Source organism: Mauremys mutica, unplaced genomic scaffold (genome assembly GCF_020497125.1).
Source record: "Mauremys mutica isolate MM-2020 ecotype Southern unplaced genomic scaffold, ASM2049712v1 000280F_np12_subseq_1:45945_obj, whole genome shotgun sequence".
NCBI lineage: Eukaryota > Metazoa > Chordata > Testudines > Geoemydidae > Mauremys > Mauremys mutica.
In genome coordinates, this window is record NW_025422897.1 from 619 (window position 1) to 21,556 (window position 20,938).

General features: G+C 45.8%; 1 protein-coding gene across 1 annotated transcript in view; it reads left to right on the forward strand.

The window, feature by feature from the left end:
* Positions 1 to 3,135: 3,135 nt before the first annotated feature.
* The window catches only part of LOC123357042 (aryl hydrocarbon receptor-like), a gene marked incomplete at its 5' end in the record, with an annotated part of 36,957 nt that continues 19,154 nt past the window's right edge, over positions 3,136 to 20,938 (forward strand). Inside the window, 4 exons of the mRNA XM_045000296.1 lie at positions 3,136 to 3,225; positions 13,751 to 13,874; positions 14,311 to 14,444; positions 15,093 to 15,295. Coding sequence (XP_044856231.1) covers positions 3,136 to 3,225; positions 13,751 to 13,874; positions 14,311 to 14,444; positions 15,093 to 15,295 — 551 coding nt within the window. The remainder of the gene's footprint in view (positions 3,226 to 13,750; positions 13,875 to 14,310; positions 14,445 to 15,092; positions 15,296 to 20,938) is intronic.

The window sequence follows — 20,938 nt, forward strand, 5'->3', positions numbered from 1 at the left end:
TCTTCCCATAAAAAGTTTCGGTAACCTGGAAAATCTGATTGTTGATTCTCATTGGAGAGTGCACACAAACAGAACTGTAGCAGGACGGACTGAAGACAAGCACCCCAAACAGTCAGTACATACCATGAGTTGTTCAGTTGAAGCCACTATTGAATCCAGTTGACTGAAGGGGTCTGATTTTTCTCATTGGCACCCTTTCAAGTGCAAACGTTTAATAATAACACCAAGAATCTAACCGCACATTGTTTACCGTCATTTTTTTCCTTGTATGCGTTGGCATTTTTATACACACCAAACCACATCAGTCATTAATCGATCACAATTTACAAGACACAATTTTCTCTTAGGGTATTTATGGATTTTTTAATCATACCTCTTTTCTTTCCAAACATAATAAGGATGCTTATTTTCTTTAGACCAACCAGGAATCCTGCAATTCTTTTCCTAGGGCATAGAGTATTCTATGAGCTGCTCCTGTTGGAGATTACAAACCAAGGGTGGAAAGATTTCTCACTACTCAAGTTGCAGGTGGCCTGTACGTTACTTGGGTAAAATATATTTACAAGTAGAAGCAGAGCAATTCCTCCATTCGCCACAACTACTCACACCCCCAACTCCTGTTGGCTTCACTGGGGACTTTACCAGATTTGAGAAGAATGCAGGGTGCTGGTGACTTGATATTTTTAGTAGCTGGTCCTATTTAGGACGTATGTGCCATTTTACAGATCATTGCCATGCAGGAGATCTGTGGATTCAATATTAACAATGACAAAAATGGAACAAATCACTTTTTGTGGCAGAGATCCACAATGCCAATGACATTGCCTTCAGTCCTCTCTACAGGACACGGTAATATCACATTAGAGGACTGACATCTTTCAATCACTATGGGGGGGGGGGGGGGCAAAATCGTGTGTTCTGTTGAGTTCAATAGAGAAAATATTTTTTGTGGCATTGATTATATTAGAGCCAGGATTTCACCCTTTGTTTCTAGGAATTTATCTTAAACTGGCAAAACAAATTTCACATCTTTGCTCATTAACAAACCACCATCAGATTTATTATAGTAATCAATTTTGCAAAAAGACAATCCATGGCAATTGGTGGGGGTTTATTCACAGATGAGTTTGCAATATATTCTGAGCGTTGTATAAATGGCAAACCAAATAATCTCAGTATCTCTGTCTATTATTTGATGGGTGTACTCGATGTCATGAATATTAATTTTACCATAAAACCAACGAATCTTGCCAATATTTTGGGGGCCATTCATATCTAATGTGGGAGGATTTTTGCTTTGCCATTGAGGAGCTATCAATTTAATTTTTTTTTCCTTTTTAGTATAATGCCTTGTATTTAATTTGCTGAGTACAGACGCTAAAAGGTGACATGAATACAATTAACAGAAGCAATGAGTAATTTGTACAGATTAGGTCCATGTTAGAAGCTTTATCACCTGCCCTTGGAGAGGTAGGTAAAAGTGCACTCTATTTGCCAGTGCAATTCTCAGCTGAGTGAGTGTCATGTTAGGATATGTTGAAGGACATTTAGAAACATTAGCAACCATTTGGCTGGAACCAGGGTGAAATCAGATGTGAACAAACTGTGGTCCCGTGTATGAGACAGATGGGAAGCATGCTATTGCCTTCTTGAAGTTGTATCAAAGAATTTGCACATTTCTAATAAGAGAGAGAAAGCAACTGCAGGCCCCACAGATGTAAGGGTAGGATCCCACATAGATCAGAGGCCTCAGAGGCAAGAGAGCACAGGGCAGGGAATACTGGCTCCTATGTGGTTATTTCAGCCTCAGAGGTACCCAGCACCCACCTTCCCTGCTCCCCCAGTCCTTATTTTAAGCCACAGTGGCCAGTGAAAAGCTTTAGTAATGTTTATTTATATACAAATGCCCATATGCACACATTTGGGGATCGCCACCATCTTGGATAGCAGCAGGGATTAAATCAGGGGCCTCTGGAGCTATATGTCTGATTTGCTTGAGCTGGAGCTAAAAAGCCAGGCTCTTCAGTGAAGAGTGGTAGCAGACTCAGACCCTGTATTATTCAGGCACACAGTCACGTGCACATGGAGCACAGTTCTATTTCCACAAGTATTGATGGTGGCAGTGTTTGCCTGGTGATTTGTGGGGTGGGGATTACCTGGGTGAGTGTGCAGAAACAGTAACCTAACAGCAACCTATCTGACCAGCTACCCAGTGCGGATGGAGTACTCAGAGCACTGGTTCTGACTGTAAAATGATGAGTCATCCCTGAACTAGAGCCTGATTAAGACACATGCACTGATGAGTCATGCTGTGCTAGGCTCCAGCCAATCCACAAGCCAGGAACTGGCCTGGTGACTCTCAGGGCAGGTATAGAAGCCTCACAGCAGCTTAGTCTGCTCAACATCACTCTAGGGCTTGGAACTCTTCCTTGCTTAACAGTGGCAGCAGCCTTTGCAAGCCTTGCTCTAGCGCTGTTCCTAGCCCTGCTCCGTCCTAGCTCTCACTCCGGCCTCACTCCAGCCCCGCTCTAGTCTCCTGATTCTGGCTTTGACCCCTGGCTCCAAGCTCTAGGCCTGTCCGCCTCCCATCATGGCCTCTGACAGTGGTAAATCTTCAGTTCAGGAATGATCCAAAAAAGGGGCATTTGCCAAGTAAATTGGCAACTGAATTGCAGTGAACAATCTCTAAAATAGGCACTGATTCAGCAGAGCACTTTAGCCTGTGCTTAAAACTCATTGAAGTCAACAACACCTAAGTTAGTGCTTTGCTGAATCAGAGCCCAAAGACCCACCTTTCTTTACAATCCCCCATCATGCACCTCGATCTGATTTGCCCCATGGCTATCAGCCCCGGGTGGCTGGTGGTTCAGTTAATACAGCGAGATGGATAATGGAGGCTCGGATAATCCGGGTTCTACTGTATATGTTTTTATTTTTTCATAAAATGTAAAAACTAACGATTTTCTGTAAAAATGCAAATTCCATGTTTTTCTGCGGCAAAGGGATTTCTAGGATCCCAGGTAACAAGTTCACACCTAGTCCAGTGGTGTTTTCCCCCCATGTCATGAACCTATGCACGTGCACAGAAAAGATTGTTGACACTCTCTCTAGGACTGGATCTCTTCTTTCTTTCAGGCACTCGATGGATTTGTCATTGCAGTCACAGCAGAGGGTTTTGTTTTCTACGTCTCACCTACAGTTCAGGACTACCTGGGATTTCATCAAGTGAGTAGCATTTTTTTCCTGATTTAAGAAAAGGGTGGTGTGGTTTAAACGTGATCAGTTGCTAATGTCCATTACTAGCTGAGATGCTGGTTCTTCTCTTGGAAGATCATAAACCTCTATGTTATGAAATCAATTGCATTATCCTGGGATAATGAAAACAAACAGCCACTGTCCTTAATATAATGTTAGCACATGCAGACAGCTGTGTGCATGCACTATATTGGCAGACAGCTCATACCTGTACCTTTCTGTCTAGGACTTAAATCAAGCTTATTAGCATATGTTATAACATATGGTGGAGGGATGTGTGTTTGTTAAATATGTGAGTTTAATTCAGTGCTCACAAAAGACAGGGTACCAATTGCACTGGGTTGCATAAGACAGAGCACAAGCATTTTCCGTGCAAGTTTCCCAAGAGCAATTCTGCCAGTGCTCCTCTATACTGACCTCTGTTCACACACTTCTGCTGCCCACTCTCCCATCCCCACCTCTGTCAATGTATATCAGGGCTGGTCTACACCACACAGTTAGGTCGACCTAAGGCAGCTTATGCCGACCTAATTATGTCAGTGTCTACACTACAGTCTTCCTCCCTCCTCTTGGTGAGCCATGAAGTTGACAAGGCTGCCTGGCTCCCGGAGGAGGAGGAGAAGCCGGGGCAGCTGGACCTCGCTCCCTGGGGCGAGAAGCCCCAGGCAGTTTCCCCCGGCTCTTGGCAGGGAATAGGGAAGGAAGACGCCTTGGTGGCTTTGGACCCAAACCCAAAGGGGAAAGGAGAGGGGGCAGACTGGGTTCTCAGCTCCCCACACTGCCCTTCTTAGGTCAGTAGAAGAACCCCTGGTGTGGACGTGCATCACCGCAGTAATTACTGCAGTGGCTGTAAGATGACCTAATATAGGTTGACTTACATTTCTAGTGTAGACGTACCCTTAGTCTTAAGCAGCATTAGTCCTGGGCTTCTGATGAGTAAAGTCAGTAGGAGAAGCAGGTTACCACACTCATTTTCATTGTGACTGAAGCTGGGATTTGAAGCCAGATCACTCGAGGTGGAAATATAGTTGACTTTTTGTGGTACTAGAGAGACTAGCTGGGTTGCAAAACAAACAGCCTGAGAAGATTTCCCTTAAAAAGTCAGCTGGATTGTGAGATTTGACAGCCTCAGGTGTCCTGAATCAGAATGATTGAAAGGAGCCTGGGAAGCATTTTCTGAAACTACTGCACCTTTAATAAAGTAGTGATACAAAAAAAGAATAGGGCCCAATTCTGTAAGGAGCTGAGAACCTTCTGCACCCCCAGTTAACTTACTGAGTAAAGGGTGCTCAGCCGAACCATGCCCCTCTGCAATAATTTTAACAATAACTCTACCTACAGCCTTCACTCTGGCCCCCGGTGTGTGTATAGTTTGATGCAGATGTAACTATAGAGCAGTGATACTCAGACTGAGGCTTGGTAGCTGCAAGTGGCTCTTTAATGCATCTCCTGCAGCTCTTTGCAGCACATAATATTAAAACACGGTGTGGTTCAATTAATAACCAGTCAGGATGTTATTAACCAACTACATTTGCTAAAATAATAATACTTGGTCAGTCATTCTGTTGTGAGAATAATTACACACACACACACACATATATTAGGGCTGTTGATTAATCGCAGTTAACTCACATGATTAACTCACAAAAATTAATCACAATTACAAAAAGTAATCATGATTAATTGCAGTTTTAATCGCACTGTTAAACAATAGAATACCAATTGAAATTTATTAAATATTTTGGATGTTTTTCTACATTTTCATATATATTGTATTTTGTGTTGTAATTGAAATGAAAGTGTATATTATTTTTATTACAAATATTTGCACTGTAAAAATGACAAACAAAAGAAATAGTATTTTTCAATTCACCTCATACAAGTAAAGTAGTGCAATCTCTTTATTGTGAAAGTGCAACTTATAAATGTAGATTTTTTTTGTTACATAACTGCGCGCAAACACAAAACAAAGTAAAACTTCAGCACCTACAAGTCCACTCAGTCCTACTTCTTGTTCAGCCAATCGCTCAGACAAACAAGTTTGTTTACATTTACAGGAGATAATGCTGCCCTCTTCTTATTTACAATGTCACCAGAAATTGAGAACAGGTATTTGCATGGCAATTTTGTAGCCGATATTGCAAGGTATTTATGTGCTAGATATGCTAAACATTCATATGCTTCTTCATGCTTCGGCCACCATTCCAGACGACGTGCTTCCATTCTGATGAACCTTGTTAAAAAAAATAATGTGTTAATTAAATTTGTGACTGAATTCCTCGGGTGGGGGGGGGGATAATTATATGTCCTCTGCTCTGTTTTACCCACATTCTGCCATATAGTTCATGTTATAGCAGTCTCAGATGATGATCCAGCACATGTTCATTTTAAGAACACTTTCACTGCAGATTTCACAAAATGCAAAGAAGATACCAATGTGAGATTTCTAAAAATAACTACAGCACATAACCCAAGGTTTAAGAATCTGAAGTGCCTTCCAAAATCTGAGAGGGACGAGGTGTGGAGCTTGTTTTCAGAAGTCTTAGAAGAGCAACACTCTGATGCAGAAACTACAGAACCCGAACTACCAAAAAGGAAAATCAACCATCTGCTGGTGGTGTCCGACTCAGATAATGAAAATGAACGTATCAGTCCACATTGGTTTGGATTGTTTCCGAGCAGAACAAGTCATCAGCATGAACGCATGTCCCCTGGAATGGTGGTTGAAGCATTAGGGGACATATGAATCTTTAGCGCATCTGGCACTTAAATATCTTGCAACGCCAGCTATAACAGTGCCATGAGAACACCTGTTCTCACTTTCAAGTGACATTGTAAACAAGAAGCTGGCAGCATTATCTCCTGCAAATGTAAACAAAATTCTCTGAGTGATTGGCTGAACAAGAAGTAGGACTGAGTGGACTTACAGGCTCTAAAATTTTACATTGTTTTACTTCTGAATGCAGGGTTTTTTTGTACATAATTCTACATTTGTAAGTTCAACTTTCATGATAAAGAGATTGGACTACAGTACTTGTATGAGGTGAATTGAAATATACTATTTCTTTTGGGTTTTTTACAGTGCAAATACTTGTAATCAATAATAAATATAAAGTGAGCACTGTACACTTTGTATTCTGTGTTGTAATAGAAATCAACATATTTGAAAATGTAGAAAAACATCCAAAAATATTTAAATAAATGATATTCTATTATTAACAGTGTGATTAATCACGATTAATTTTTTTAATCTCTTGGCAGCCCTAAAATAAATATGTATATGTATATAAACATGTGTGCGTATGTATATATTTGTGTGTGTGTGTGTGTGTGTGTGTGTGTGTATGTATGTATGTATGTATTAGGGTGACCAGACAGCAAGTGTGAAAAATCAGGATGGGGGTGGGGCGTAATAGGAGACTATATAAGAAAAAGACCCAAAAATCGGGACTGTCCCTATAAAATAGGGACATCTGGTCACCCTAGTTTGTGTGTATACACACACACAAAATATTTCCCTCTCATACTGTTTACATAGAAATATATAGTACTGTAGCAGGGGTCATCATAGAATATCAGGGTTGGAAGGGACCTCAGAAGGTCATATAGTCCAACCCCCTGCTCAAAGCAGGACCAATTCCCAACTAAATCATCCCAGCCAGGGCATTGTCAAGCCTGACCTTAAAAACCTCTAAGGAAGGTGATTTCACCACCTCCCTAGATAACCCATTCCAATGTTTCACCACCCTCCTAGTGAAAAAGTTTTTTCCTAATATCCAACCTAAACCTCCCCCACTGCAACTTCAGACTATTACTCCTTGTTCTGTCATCAGGTACCACTGAGAACAGTCTAGATCCATCCTCTTTGGAACCCCCTTTCAGGTAGTTGAAAGCAGCTATCAAATCCCCCCTCATTCTTCTCTTCTGCAGACTAAACAATCCCAGTTCCCTCAGCCTCTCCTCATAAGTCATGTGCTCCAGCCCCCTAATCATTTTTGTTGCCCTCCGCTGGACTCTTTCCAATTTTTCCACATCCTTCTTGTAGTGGTGGGCCCAAAACTGGACACAGTACTCCAGATGAGGCCTCACCAATGTCGAATAGAGGGGAATGATCACGTCCCTTGATCTGCTGGCAATGTCCCTACTTATACAGCCCAAAATGCCCTTAGCCTTCTTGGCAACAAGGGCACACTGTCGACTCATATCCAGCTTCTCATCCACTGTAACCCCTAGGTCCTTTTCTGCAGAACTGCTTCCTAGCCATTCGGTCCCTAGTCTGTAACAGTGAATGGGATTCTTCCGTCCTAAGTGCAGAACTCTGCACTTGTCCTTGTTGAACCTCATCACGTTTCTTTTGGCCCAATCCTCTAATTTGTCTAGGTCCCTCTGTATCTTATCCCTACCCTCCAGTGTATCTACCTCTCGTCCCAGTTTAGTATCACATGCAAACTTGCTGAATGTGCAGTCCACGCCATCCTCCAGATCATTAATGAAGATATTGAACAAAACCAGCCCCAGGAAAGAACCTTGGGGCACTCCGCTTGAAACCGGCTGCTAACTAGACATGGCACTGTTGATCACTACCCGTTGGGCCCAACAATCTAGCCAGCTTTCTATCCACCTTATAGTCCATTCATCCAGCCCATACTTCTTTAACTTGCTGGCAAGAATACTGTGGGAGACCGTATCAAAAGCTTTGCTAAAGTCAAGGAATAACACATCCACTGCTTTCCCCTCATCCACAGAGCCAGTTATCTCCTCATAGAAGGCAATTAGGTTAGTCAGGCATGACTTGCCCTTGGTGAATCCACGGTGACTGTTCCTGATTACTTTCCTCTCCTCTAAGTGCATCAGAATTGATTCTTGAGGACCTGATCCATGATTTTTCCAGGGACTGAGGAGAGGCTGACTGGCCTGTAGTTCCCCGGATCTTCCTTCTTCCCTTTTTTAAAAATGGGCACTACATTAGCCTTTTTCCAGTCATCTGGGACCTCCCCCGATCACCATGAGTTTTCAAAGATAATTGCCAATGGCTCTGCAATCACATCCGCCAACTCATTTAGCACCCCATGGACTTGTGCTCGTTCAGTTTTTCTAAATAGTTCCGAACCACTTCTTTCTCCACAGAGGGCTGGTCACCTTCTCCCCCTACTGTGCTGCCCAATGCAGCAGTCTGGGAGCTGATCTTGTTTGTGAAGACAGAGGCAAAAAAAGCATTGAGTACACTAGCTTTTTCCACATCCTCGGTCACTAGGTTGCCTCCCTCATTCAGTAAGGGGCCCACACTTTCCTTGACTTTCTTCTTGTTCCTAACATACCTGAAGAAACCCTTCTTGTTACTCTTAACATCTCTTGCTAGCTGCAACTCCAAGTGTGATTTGGCCTTCCTGATTTCACTCCTGCATGCCTGAGCAATATTTTTATACTCCTCTCTGGTCATTTGTCCAATCTTCCACTTCTTGTAAGCTTCTTTTTTGCATTTAAGATCAGCAAGGATTTCACTGTTAAGGCAAGCTGGTCGCCTCCCATATTTACTATTCTTTCTACACATTGGGATTTTTTTTCCTGCAACCTCAATAAGGATTCTTTAAAATACAGCCAGCTCTCCTGGACTCCTTTTCCCTTCATGTTATTTTCCCAGGGGATCCTACCCATCAGTTCCCTGAGGGAGTCAAAGTCTGCTTTTCTGAAGTACAGGGTCTGTATTCTGCTGCTCTCCTTTCTTCCTTGTGTCAGGATCCTGAACTCGACCATCTCATGGTCGACAACCTCATGGTCGGCAACCTCTGGCACGCGACTTCCCAGGGTAAGCACCCTGGTGGGCCGGGCCAGTTTGTTTACCTGCCGCTTTGGCAGATTCGGCGGATCACGGCTCCCACTGGCCGCAGTTTGCCGTCCCAGGCCAATGGGAGCGACGGGAAGTGCTGTGGGCCAAGGGATGTGCTGGCCGCAGCTTCCCACCTCCCGCATTGGCCTGGGATGGCGAGCCGCGGCCAGTGGGAGCTGCGGTCGGCCGAACCTGCTGACGCGGCAGATAAACAAACTGGCCCAGCCCTGGCGAGCCGCATGCCAGAGGTTGCCGACCCCTGTACTATAGTAAATAAAACGAGTTCACACTACTGTGGCTCTTTTGGGTCATGATCGCTAATTTGGCTCCAGAACCCCTGCGGTCTGAGTATCACTGCTATAGAGTTTCCAAGTATGTAATTATAGCATTAAACTGCACTTCCCTTGCTGCACATTGTGCCAGATTCATAATTTTCCTCTGCAAAGTGCGTGTGCATGCTTTGCACTGGTGGAAATGACCTAGGGGGGAGGGATAGCTCAGTGCTTTGAGCATTGGCCTCCTAAACCCAGGGTTGTGAGTTCAATCCTTGAGGGGGCCATTTAGGGAACTGAGGTTAAAAAACAAACAAATAAACTAAAAAATGTCTGGGGATTTGCCCTGCTTTGAGCAGGGGGTTAGACTAGATGATCTCTTGAGTTCCCTTCCAGTCCTGATATTCTATAATTGTAGGCTAGATATAGGGTACCAACAAAGCAGGTCTGTTAAGTAAAGCAGAGTAATGAACATTTGCTGGTGTGTTGGTAGCCCACCTAATAGGCTTCATGGTGAACTCAGCCATCTCCAGAATTGCAGTTAAGGGAGGCAGCATTTCAAATCCAAATGCAGCTGTGTTACCTTCATACTTAGAGTGAAATCCTGGCTCATTGAAGTCCATAGCAAAACTCCCATTGACTTCAATGGGGCCAGGATTTCCCTCAGGGCATTATTAGAGAAAAACAACATGCTTATGTCATTAAAGACGGTGTTGTAACACAAAGGGACAGAAATAAGGGTGTACAAGGAAGCCTTAAAGTTAGAAATTGTATGGAGTATACATGTATCTTCTCTTTACACAATTCCTTCTTGTGAAAGATAGATTTTGTTTCCTGCCACAGTGTGGTTATAAAAGCACTATCCAAAGGTAACATATTTTTTCCCCATGTTGGTTTCTGAAACAAGCCTTCTGCTTCATCTCATCTGGAAAAAGGCAACAATCTCAGTAGGATTTTTTCTTTTTTTCTGTAGTTTGTGAAATGCCCAGAGCTGAAATGTTAGCTCCCATCTTAGTGCCTATTACGTTTCCCAACATAAACAGAGGTAGACAAATGTTTGTTTGTTTGTTTTTGTTTGTTAGTGATTCTCTCTCTCTCTCTCTCTCTCTCTCTCTCTCTCTCTCACCCACACACATACAATGACAAAAAACAATTGTTTTGGGTCAACATTTTTCAAAAATTTTCAGGAAATCAGTTAAAAAAAATATTATTGTGGGTGAAAACGAAACATTTCATTCGACAAAATAAAAATGTTTTGTTTGGATTCCAACCATTTACAACATTTTTATTGTGGTTTTTTTTAAATGAAAATTAAAGGAACTTTTGAACCAAAAAGTTGAAACCTTTTGTTTAGAAAATGTTGAAACAAAACATTCCATTTTTTTCTGTAATTAATTTGTTGAAATCAACATGAATTCACAGAATGTTTCCATGTTGCCATATCTGCATTTTTCTCTGGAAAAAGTGATTGCAAAAAATGTTGCCAGCTCTGAACACAGTCCCCTCCACAGAACCAAACAATCAACTGTAATTTTATTGACTATTCTTAGCATTAGTTGCAGTGTATTAACAACCTACCTCACTTCATTTTATTCTCCAAAGCATTTCCTTCCTTGATTTGCATTTATGTCAAAAATAGCTATCCGATATCAGTATGTAGTACTTCAGGGGTTGAAGAATGGCACACTTCTACTTATTCTCTGCCCCATCTCTTGTTGCTAATATTTAGCATGATTAGCTTCTGTTTACATTAAATCCAGGTTCTTCCCATTCTGTTTGTTTCGAAGTTTGGCACAGTATCATGCTTTGAATGCTAAAGACATAGTAGCAAGTTTAAATGATTTTTAATTAGAGTTCCTATACAACCAGGAGGGAGCCTGGTAAATACTGTGACGTGCTCAGGTACTACAGTAATGCGACTATATAAGTAGCTAAGATGTGATGGTCTTAAGTTTTAAGGCCAGAATGATCATCTAGTCCAGTGGCTCTCAAACTTTTTTCCTGGTGACCCCTTTCACATAGCAAGCCTTTGAATGCGACCCCTCCTCATAAATTAAAAACACTTTTTTATATATTTAACACCATTGTAAATGCTGGATACAAAGCGGGGTTTGGGATGGAGGTTGACGGCTCATGACCCCCCATGTAATAACCTCGCGACCCCTTGAAGAGTCCCGACCCCCAGTTTGAGAACTCCTGACCTAGTCTGACCACCTGGGTAACTCCCAGAAATGTCTGCAGCAAGCCCATAACCTATGGGATATTCTCTTATTGTTGGGGACAAATTCAGATATAGCGTAAGATCCTGTTAACACCAGGTCTAAAATGGCCCATGGTGGAATGTGACAGCAACAAAATGTTGTGAAGCGATCACCACAGTGCAGAGTTTATCCCAAAGAGCAAACATTTTGAAGAAGGCCTTGCCAGGGAAAATCAAACCTTACCTCCTGGGATTAGCACATGTAGCAAGAAAAGGATTATTTTTTTTAATCAAAGCTTCCAGTGGGCTGCTGTTAATCACCAAGAATAAAAAAAACGTTGCACAACTTTCTGTCAAGGACTTGGCAGTGCCCTTTTTTAAAAATCCGAGAGCATCGTTCGTTTTAGTCTCCTGTCTGGCTGCAGCGTACAGGGTACAGCTGCAGTGTGAAGTGGCTGGGCTGAGAACAGGAGCCCATCCTGGCAGTGACAGGCAGCTACAGAACCTGCTGCAGGGAAGTCACTGCTGTTACTCGGTAATGCGGAGCCATGCCGCACACTGCAGAGTTACAGCCTCTTTGTATCCGGCACCAGCTCCAAAGCACTTCCCGTATTCCCGGGGCGGTGGAGCTATGTCTTCCTGCAGCAAGGGGATTCTGCCATCTCTTTGAGTTACGTTTGCTGAACCAGAGCTGAGTTTCTCTAGCGGTGTCCCTTTTCTAGTCCCACACAAGGCAACTTGAAAAGACCTCAGGCCACGGTGAGGCTCAGTGCAGGGTTGTTAATAGCAAGAGCGGGGCATTCCCTGTACTCCAGCTGGTGCCCTCTTTGCCCAAAGAGCCTTCCCATGGATTGGTGGGTGGGAAGGGACAAGCGTCTCTTTGCCAGCCCTTGAAGACTGAGGGGTTAGGAGGTACAGGCCAGCCAGTTATCCCCTAAAAGGGGAAGGGCATCGGAGATCATTTTTGTCCCCTGTAGCCTCAACCCAAGGAGACACACAAGAAGATCAATTGTGTAGCCAGAAGTTGAGGAAGGCTCCTGGCCCTACATCTGTCAAATGGGAGCAGCGTTGGGGAACGGATGGTCCAGGACGGGCCTTACGAGAGTTTTGAACTCCACCCCCAGCAATTTCAAATTGTTCCCTCTTGTACTTTCTCATTTGGCTGTGAACGTTCAGCACAGCCCCTCACCGTACAACCAGCGTACGGGTCATTTTAAAATTTTTAAACTTGTCTGTCTTGCCTTTTGATGGAGGGAACAAATCCAAACCAGTTGGGGCGTGCTGCTCCGTTAGCCCGTGCAGATGGAACGCTTCACGTAGCAAAGAGTTTGGAACAGAATCCTGGATCTTAACACTCCTGACCCCGGGAGAGGCGCAACCTGAAAAGGTGGCCTAGGCTTATAGGTAGTTTTAAAGATTGCTGTGCACAGGTCTTGCACAGCAGGTGGCCTGGGAAGAGACTATGGACCAAACATTGAACATGGTGGCATCAGGGAAATCAGGTAGTGTTTGTAATGTTTATTTCTATTTTTCTGTTGCTAACAGTTGGCTTTCAGCTGCAACTGTTAATTCTTTGATGCTGAATTAAAAAGTAACCTTAAAAGTCACCCAAACTGAACTTCATGAATGCCCTCCACCATGGCCTAAGCAGCGGGAGAAGGGGAGAGGTACATTAAATGAAAGAGTCTGTTTGATTTCCAGGAGGCATGGGAGGAAATCCTCAGGCACACTGGTTTGAAAGTCGTTTTATATTTTGCATAGCCTGACGGATTGATTCAGTCCACGTGTCCCTTGTATGAGGTCCAGGAAGCTGTTTTCGCCTTTCTGGTGGGAATGCTTCCCAGCCAGATGGCCTCTGGCTTTGAATGCCACAGTAATACAAGTCATAAGATTATAGCCCCACTTTCAGAGCCTCCATTCTCCAGCTAGTCTGAATGACTCGAACACGCGGCTGATTTAACCGCTTTGCTGTGCACTTGTGGCCGTGGCAGTTGTCAAAGGGTCGGCCCGCTACACGTCGTCAGTCTGGCAGTGCTGAGGGAGCCAGACCATGCACAGGTGTTGAGCCACAGACAGGGGATACGGGCTGCAGAGCAGTGCTGCTGCGATGAATTAGTTGTGCCTTTCGGTTCTTGCTCCATGTGTCTCCCAGCTGAGTGGGCGTTCAATGGCGTATTCCCTTTGATTTCTTTTCAGTCAGACATCATCTACCAGAGTGTGTTTGAGCTGATCCACACGGACGATCGAGCCATGTTCCAGTGCCAGCTGCGTTGGTCCCTAAACCTGCCTCCATACAAGGAACCGGATCAAGGCACAGACGGTGAGTGACCAGGGCTGAAGGAACACAAGACTCTTTGTGCAGTGAGAGCCGTGACTACTGCTGCCTCAGTGAGCTCTACAGGAAAAGCCCCATGGAGACTGACGACCCTGAAGTGCTAAAGCAAACAAAGGGTTGTAAGGCACAATGGGACCTGCAATCCCATTGGGAACCCTCTCCAAAGGCGGTGTGGCAGGGGGAGGGGAGCTGGCAATGTAATTTGTGGCTGCTTTGAGCAGGATGCTGTTCTGAAGAAAACTTATTCTTAGTGAGAGCATCAAATCTGTTTTGATGGGCAATGAGCCAGACCAGTCAGAAAGGTCAAGGAATGGAGGAGCCAGTGCCTGGTGGACATTAAGGACTCAGCATAACAGGAATGTTCTGAAGTGGTTTCAGACAAGATGAATACATTCTCTCTTGTTTTGGTTTGGTTTCCCAGCCATGCCTCATGTAGACAGCAGCAGCACCACCATGGATGACCTCCAGCACCTGCCACCTGAGAAGTCCTCCTTCTTAGAAAGAAGCTTCATCTGTCGCTTCCGTTGCTTGTTGGACAGCTCCTCAGGATTCCTGGTAATCCAGCCAGCAAGGCATTTGGGCTCGGATCCCCAGAGAGATTTAGGCACCTACCTCTCAATGGGAGCTAGGTGCTTAAATGCCTTTGAGGATCTAGGTCTTTCTCCCTTGCTGCACTTGCCCCATGACAGTCACACCCCCGGGAACAGACTCTGAGCCTGGCTTCTCGAGTAGGTGCTAGTTTCTGCTGTGGGGTGGTGCAAACCTGACCAGAGATGATGGGAGTGGATGGGGAGTATTGGGATATTTCCCCATTCATGCCACACTGTGGGGAGTCCACAGAGCTTTGCCAGGCTCAAGCTTCCTCTGGACAGTTGGGATTTTGAGATGAGACAGTAGAGAGGAAGGATGGCCTGGTGGCCAAGGCCCTGCCCTAGAACTCAAAAGAACCATGTTCAACTCTCTGTGTGCCCTGGGGCAAATCTCATCGTGCCTCTGTTTCTCATGTGCCCAATAGGGATAATGGCAGTGTCTTATCTGTGAAACAGGGATAATTTTTCCCAGCTCATGGGGATATATTCAGTAATGTCTGTGTGGTACCCGAATACTACAGTGGTGGGAGTTGAATGGAGAGATTTTGATATGAATGATCCATGTCACTAGTGTATATCTTTGTCATCCCCACTTCTTCCTTCTTCCCCAAAGGCCTTGAATTTCCATGGCCGTTTGAAATTTCTCCATGGGCAGCAAAAGAGAACAGAAGATGGGACCCTCAGGCCTCCCCAGCTGGCTCTGTTTGCCATCGCAACTCCACTGCAACCGCTTTCTATCCTGGAACTTCGAACTAAGACCTTCATCTTCCAAACAAAACACAAGCTGGATTTTACCCCCGTGGCCTGTGATTCAAGGTATGGCACAGAGTGAGGGCCAAGATGCCACATGCTCATAGCTCTCGTTAAGTTTGCTGAGGATATAAGCAGACGACATGCTATAACAGATGTGAAATGCGAAACAAGAGATGCTAGTACTGCTGTTGTGGAAACAGAGAAAACGTTAGATTGTAACCCTGGCCAAATGCCGGATTAAGGGAATGGAGAAAAGAAAATCTCCTATGCAAACTTTGTCCATTGCATTACAAATAACCTACATTAAACATAATTACATTCAGAGGGACATCATCGAGTTAAAACTCACTGCGTCTCAAAACATATTTCCAGCTATCGGCATAGGCTGGGATTATCACAGCAGCATAAAGAAGTTAGGTGCCTGTCCATGGGCCAGCTGCCTCCTAAGAGCTTGCTCATGGCCTGCGGTCACTCTGCAGCATCCCTGCCTCAGTTTCCCTTTTCTTCAGTTCTGGGCCTATAACTTAAACTATCAGAAAAACTCTTCTTAAGTTCAGCATAGAATCATAGAATCTCAGGGTTGGAAGGGACCTCAGGAGGTCATCTAGTCCAACCCCCTGCTCAAAGCAGGACCAACCCCAACTAAATCATCCCATCCAGGGCTTTGTCAAGCCTGACCTTAAAGACCTTTAAGGAAGGTCTTTTAGATTCCACCACCTCCCTAGGTAACCCATTCCAGTTCCTCACCACCCTACTAGTGAAAAAGTTTTTCCTAATATCCAACCTAAACCTCCCCCTCTGCAACTTGAGACCATTACTCCTTGTTCTGTCATCTTCTACCACTGAGAACAGTCTAGTTCCATCCTCCCTGGAACCCCCTTTCAGGTAGTTGAAAGCAGCTATCAAATCCCCCCTCATTCTTCTCTTCTGCAGGCTAAACAATCCCAGTTCCCTCAGCCTCTCCTCATAAGTCATGTGCTCCAGCCCCCTAATCATTTTTGTTGCCCTCCGCTGGACTCTCTCCAATTTATCCACATCCTTCTTGTAGTGTGGGACCCAAAACTGGACACAATACTCCAAATGAGGCCTCACCAGTGCTGAGTAGAGGGGAATGATCACATCCCTCGATCTGCTGGAAATGCCCCTACTTATACAACTCAAAATGCCATTAGCCTTCTTGGCAACAAGGGCACACTGCTGACTCATATTCAGCTTTTCGTCCACCGTAACCCCTAGGTCCTTTTCTGCAGAACTGCTGCCCAGCCATTCAGTCCCTAGTCTGTAGCAGTGCATGGGATTCTGCCATACTAAGTGCAGGACTCTGCACTTGTCCTTGTTGAACCTCATCATATTTCTTTTGGCCCAATCCTCTAATTTGTCTAGGTCCCTCTGTATCCTAGCCCTACCCTCCAGCATATCAACCACTCCTCCCAGTTTAGTGTCATCTGCAAACTTGCTGAGGGTGCAGTCCACCCCATCCTCCAGATCGTTAATGAAGATATTGAACAAAACCGGCCCCAGCACCGACCCTTGGGGCACTCCACTTGATACCGGCTGCCAACTAGACATGGAACCATTGACCACTACCCGTTGAGCCCGACCATCTAGCCAGTTTTCTATCCACCTTACCGTCCATTCATCCAGCCCATACTTCTTTAACTTGCTGGCAAGAATACTGTGGGAGACTGTATCAAAGGCTTTGCTAAAGTCCAGAAATAGCACATCCACTGCTTTCCCCTCATCCACAGAGCCGGTTATCTCATCATAGAAGGCAATTAGGTTAGTCAGGCATGACTTGCCCTTGGTGAATCCATGCTGACTGTTCCTGATCACTTTCCCCTCCTTTAAGTGGTTCAGAATTGATTCCTTGAGGACCTGCTCCATGATTTTTCCAGGGACTGAGGTGAGACTGACTGGCCTGTAGTTCCCTGGATCTTCCTTCTTCCCTTTTTTAAAGATGGGCACTACATTAGCTTTTTTCCAGTCATCCGGGACCTCCCCCGATCACCATGATTTTTCAAAGATAATGGCCAATGGCTCTGCAATCTCATCGGCCAACTCCTTTAGCACCCTCGGATGCAGTGCATCCGGCCCCATGGATTTGTGCTCGTCCAGCTTTTCTAAATTGTCCCGAACTACTTCTTTCTCCACAGACAGCTGGTCACCTTCTCCCCTTACCGTGCTGCAGAGTGCAGCTGTCTGGGAGCTGACCTTGTCTGTGAAGACAGAGGCAAAAAAAGCATTGAGTACACTAGCTTTCTCCACATCCTCTGTCACTAGGTTCCCTCCCTCATTCAGCAAGGGGCCCACACTTTCCTTGACTTTCTTCTTGTTGCTAACATACCTGAAGAAACCCTTCTTTTTACTCCTAACATCTGCGGCTATCTGCAACTCCAAGTGTGATTTGGCCTTCCTAATTTCACTCCTGCATGCCTGCGAAATACTTTTATACTCCTCCCTGGTTATTTGTCCAATCTTCCACTTCTTGTAAGCTGTTTTTTTGTGTTTAAGACGAGCAAGGATTTCACTGTTAAGCCAAGCTGGTCGCCTGCCATATTTACTTTTCTTCCTACACATCGGGATGGTTTGTTCCTGCAACCTCAATAAGGATTCTTTAAAATACAGCCAGCTTTCCTCGACTCCTTTCCCCGTCATGTTATTCTCCCAGGGGACCTTGCCCATCAGTTCCCTGAGGGAGTCGAAGTCTGCTTTTCTGAAGTCCAGAGTCTCTGTTCTACTGCTCTCCTTTCTTCCTTGTGTCAGGATCCTGAACTCGACCATCTCATGGTCACTGCCTCCCAGGTTCCCATCCACTATTGCTTCCTCTACTATTTCTTCCCTGTTTGTGAGCAGCAGGTCAAGAAGAGCTTTTCCCCTAGTTGGTTCCTCCAGCACTTGCACCAGGAAATTGTCCCCTACACTTTCCAGAAACTTCCTGGATTGTCTGGACACTGCTGTATTGCTCTCCCAGCAGATATCGGGGTGATTAAAGTCACCCATGAGAACCAGGGCCTGTGATCTAGCAACTTCTGTTAGTTGCTGGAAGAAAGCCTCGTCCACCTCATCCCCCTGGTCTGGTGGTCTGTAGCAGACTCCCACCACGACATCACCCTTGTTGTTCATACTTCTAAATTTAATCCAGAGACTCTCAGGACAATCACTCCTCCTCTTGGGAGTGGTGGTCGTGGAACCCCCATCCCTAGGACGGTGCATCTCATGCCTTCCAATCAGTGGAGTCTCCTTCTGCTCTGTTCCCTCAGATGTATCCTCCACTCCACTCTCTGCACTAGTACCTGCAGAGAGGACATGAAAACGGTTGCTCACCTGCGTCTGTGTTTCTGGTACATGGACGTTTCTGGTACTCTTTCCTCTTCTGGAAGTCACATGCCGCCAATTATCCTCGCTGGCCTTCTGTCCCCGCTGCGTAGCCTGCTCTGAATCTTCAGAACATTGTGCCCGCTGAAGCTGATCCTGACGTCTATCCAGGAAATCCTCATTTTCTTTTATGGAACACAGGGTTGATATCCGTTTCTCCAGACCTTGAACCTTCTCTTCCAAGATGGAGATCAGCTTGCACTTTGTACAGACAAAGTCGCTTCTATCCTGTGGAAGGAAGACAAACATGGCGCATCCTGTGCAGGTCACAACAGCGGATCGCTCAGCATCCATAGTCTCTTCCTTCTAAGGGCTTCCTTACTTGTGGCAGATGCTACTCGGAGAAACCTGCGAGAGGGGGGCCTCAGTAGGCTCTCTCCAGGCGGACTCCCAGGCAAACTCCTTCTGTTTGCCTCTCTGCTGTTCGCTGCTCAGCTGGTTCACAGCTGACTGCCTTTTTATAACAGTCAGGCCCAGCTGGAACAAAGCACTCCCAAATCAAACTGGTCAAACAAGCAATCAAACAATCAAGCACACAGTCAAACTGCCAAACTGCCCCTAGCAGTTCTCCCTAGACTCCCAAAACAGAGTTCTCAGATCTTCCCCATGTTACCACTCCTAATCTTTCCCTCCAGACCTTCCCCGCCTCAGTTCTTTTCTTTAAAGACTCAGGGTCCCCTCCCAGAGCCTGCTCATGCTCAGCACCCTCTGTAGTCTTTGCCATTTCCCACTGTAGTCCCTCAGTTCCCACCTGCCTCCTCTGGGTTTCCTGCTGGAGCCTATTCACACCCAGCAGCCATTCCCTGCCTTGGCAGGCATCTGCTGAAATCTCTCCCTCCAGCCTCACTCTTGTTCTTTCCCTCCCTGAGTGAGCAAGCTAAGCAAGCATGCAGACATGGGACCCCCTGCTTCCTGCTGCTCCTTATCGAACAATCAGCTCCTCCAAACCCTGCTGGTTCTACTAATGAAACTCCACGCCCCATCCCAGCTGTGGAAGGCAGGGCTAATGGTGTGGTCCTGGCCAGCTCCAGGCCTCTGGCTGTTAAAGGGGCTGGCCACCCTGTCACAGTGCCCAGCTCCCACTGAAATGGGCAGCTAACTCGGGCTCCTTTGAAAACCCACGCATGGTTATTTCAGGGCATTACTTTTACTTTACAATTATTATTGCTCTTCTACCTTGTCCTTCCATGTAGAAGGCATCTTGCTACAAATTCTCAGCTTGGAGAACATCCAGAAACACCTTTAAAGCAGTGGTCCCCAAACTGTAGGGAGCGCCCCCTAGGGAGGAACATTCAGGGGTGGGTATGTGGTGGGCCAGCCCCTACAGGTAGCAGGGAAGGAGCGCCATGCTTATGTCCCTGCTCTGCTCCCAGACCAACTCCACCCCCAGCCCCGCTCCTCCCCCTACCTCAACTCCCAGTCCCGCTCTGTCTCCAGCCCCGGGCCAGCCCCCATAGGGGTTGGGGAGAGAGCACCATGCCTCCAGGCCCAGCTCCGCCTCCAGGCCAGTTCCGCCCACAGTTCCGCTCCACTCTTAACCCCAGCTCCACTTCAGCTCCTGCACCACTCCCAATCCCGGCTCTGCTGTCATTCCCTCTCCATCCCAGACCAGCTCCTCCCCTACCCCAGTTCCGCCCCAGTCTCCGCCTTCAGCCCAAGCTCCTCTGCTGAGGGAGCCTTGGCTGTGCAGTAATGGGGGGCAGATTCCATTACTGGCAAGGGGGCAAAGTTTGCGCACCATTGGTCTAAGGGCAAAGGTGCAGGGAGAACGTACTGAAGATGACTCTTCCCAACTGTTCTTCCGTGAAGTGAGCAGAGTTGGATGGAATTTTTTGGCTGGAACATTTTTCTGCTGGAAAATGTTGATTTGCTGAAATCAAAACATTCTACAGGAACTTGACAAAATTACAGTGGAACCCAGCCAGGGTTCGATCCAAAACCTGGTTCATTCCAGCTCAGATGTCCTGCTCTTCGGCAACCAGTCCGCTGGGCTGAATGGGAGCTGAGAGGCTAGAAACCCAAGCTTATATGCAGGCCGTTCCTTGACAGCCCAGGCTTCCAGGATCCTCAGTCTTGGGTAGCTGGCTGGACAGGCCCCAGCTCCCAGGCTCCCCGAGGAGTTAGGAGGCTGGTTTCCTATTCAGGGCAGCTCCCCTGAGGACCTGGACAGCCCAGCAGGCCAGCTCCTTGGGTAGGCAGGTTGCCTAGTTTCCCAGCTGGGGCAAAAACAATGAGGAGTCCTTGTGGCACCTTAGAGACTAACAAATTTATTTGGGCATAAGTTTTCATGGGCTAGAACCCACTTCATCAGATACATGGAGTGGAAAATAC